General features: G+C 36.3%; 1 protein-coding gene across 3 annotated transcripts in view; it reads left to right on the plus strand.

Annotated features, from left to right (window-relative positions):
• Positions 1-1,046, plus strand: part of LOC111451676 (plant cysteine oxidase 5-like) — a 7,562-nt gene extending 6,516 nt beyond the window's left edge. For all 3 annotated transcript variants that reach the window (XM_023092176.1, XM_023092177.1, XM_023092178.1), the window contains 2 exons: positions 372-575; positions 665-1,046. In XM_023092176.1, coding sequence (XP_022947944.1) covers positions 372-575; positions 665-789 — 329 coding nt within the window. In that variant the 3' untranslated portion in view covers positions 790-1,046. The remainder of the gene's footprint in view (positions 1-371; positions 576-664) is intronic.
• The last annotated feature ends 371 nt before the right edge of the window (positions 1,047-1,417 follow it).

The raw sequence follows: 1,417 nt of genomic DNA on the forward strand, positions 1-1,417 counted from the left end.
TTTTTTTTTTTTTTTTTTTTTTTTTTTTTTGTGGTGACCAAGACTTACTGGAATGCCTTAAAAGTCATGTAAAACTTATTGGTATTGATATATACTCACATGGTTTTACTTTAATCCAAACTAGGGGCCCAGATTTCTGAAAACTAAATTTAGTGGATGAACTTTCACGCTTGATACTAGATGATTATGTAAAGGTATAAGACTGTTTGCTGGAGCAAGATGATAAGACTAAAAACTTTGCTTCTATTAACTTTATTGTTTAGGGTCAATTTTTGCAACTCCCTGTTCCATTACTCTCGAGGGTAGATGCTCTTAATTATTTGATGTCCATTTTTAGATTTATATGCTAACTTTAATTGGTGTCCTCACAGCTCGACCTGCAACGCTTGTAAAAGATACAGAAATGACGGCACCTACTCCAACCACTATTCTATATCCCACAAGTGGAGGCAATATCCATAGCTTCAAAGCCATCACACCTTGTGCTATTTTTGACATCCTTTCTCCCCCTTATTCATCAGAACATGGACGACACTGTACTTATTTCCGGAAGTCTCATAGGAAGGATCTTCCTGGTAATTCCATTTGTGATTTATAATCCAGAACTTGTAATACCATCTCCCTTAATTTTTGGTGTTGCTTACACACTTCTCACTGGATTTAGGTGATCTTGAATTGGATGGAGATGGAGTTTCAGTTTCTGAACTGACATGGTTAGAGGAATATCAACCTCCCGACAACTTAGTGATCCGGAGAGGGCTGTACAAGGGACCTGTGATTAGAACTTGATCAGTATTCTGTTTTAGTTGTGTAGCATGCATCATTTGAAAAACTGCATCTTCTAATTATGAATGATTGAGCGAAATTCCGGTATATGGGCTGTTCATAGTCATTAAAAATAGCGATACTGACTCGACTTAGCTGGATATATTTGGCTTGCACATATGTTGCATTGCACCTAATTGACCTTTTTCATTTATCTACCTCACTTTGTTTGATGATATATTTATGCAGGAATGGATTATGTTTTGGGTGGAGGAGGAGAATTTCTAGGTAACTCATTTATTATCTGTCACGCTATCATATTTTTAAGAACGATGTGAGATCCTTGTGTATGAAAAAAATATATATATATTTACACTGGCGAAATCATTGTGTAGACCAATAGAATATGGCACTCTCGTAGGTATTAGAAATTTTCTGGTGGAAAAGTTGGCGTCAGGGGTGTCATGTGGGTTTATTCACACCGTTGCTTTCAGCAGGTAAAAAACTAAGATGCAACTAGGCTATAGCCTTTCAACTAGATTGCTAATCCTATTGTTGAGATTTATTGGCCTTCTCATTTGTAGTCCCTTTCTTCTTAGAATGCACATGGAACTCATTACATTGCTAGTAAAGCTAGAAATCATTTCTGGAT

Source organism: Cucurbita moschata, unplaced genomic scaffold (assembly GCF_002738365.1).
Source record: "Cucurbita moschata cultivar Rifu unplaced genomic scaffold, Cmos_1.0 Cmo_Scf00013, whole genome shotgun sequence".
Lineage (NCBI taxonomy): Eukaryota > Viridiplantae > Streptophyta > Magnoliopsida > Cucurbitales > Cucurbitaceae > Cucurbita > Cucurbita moschata.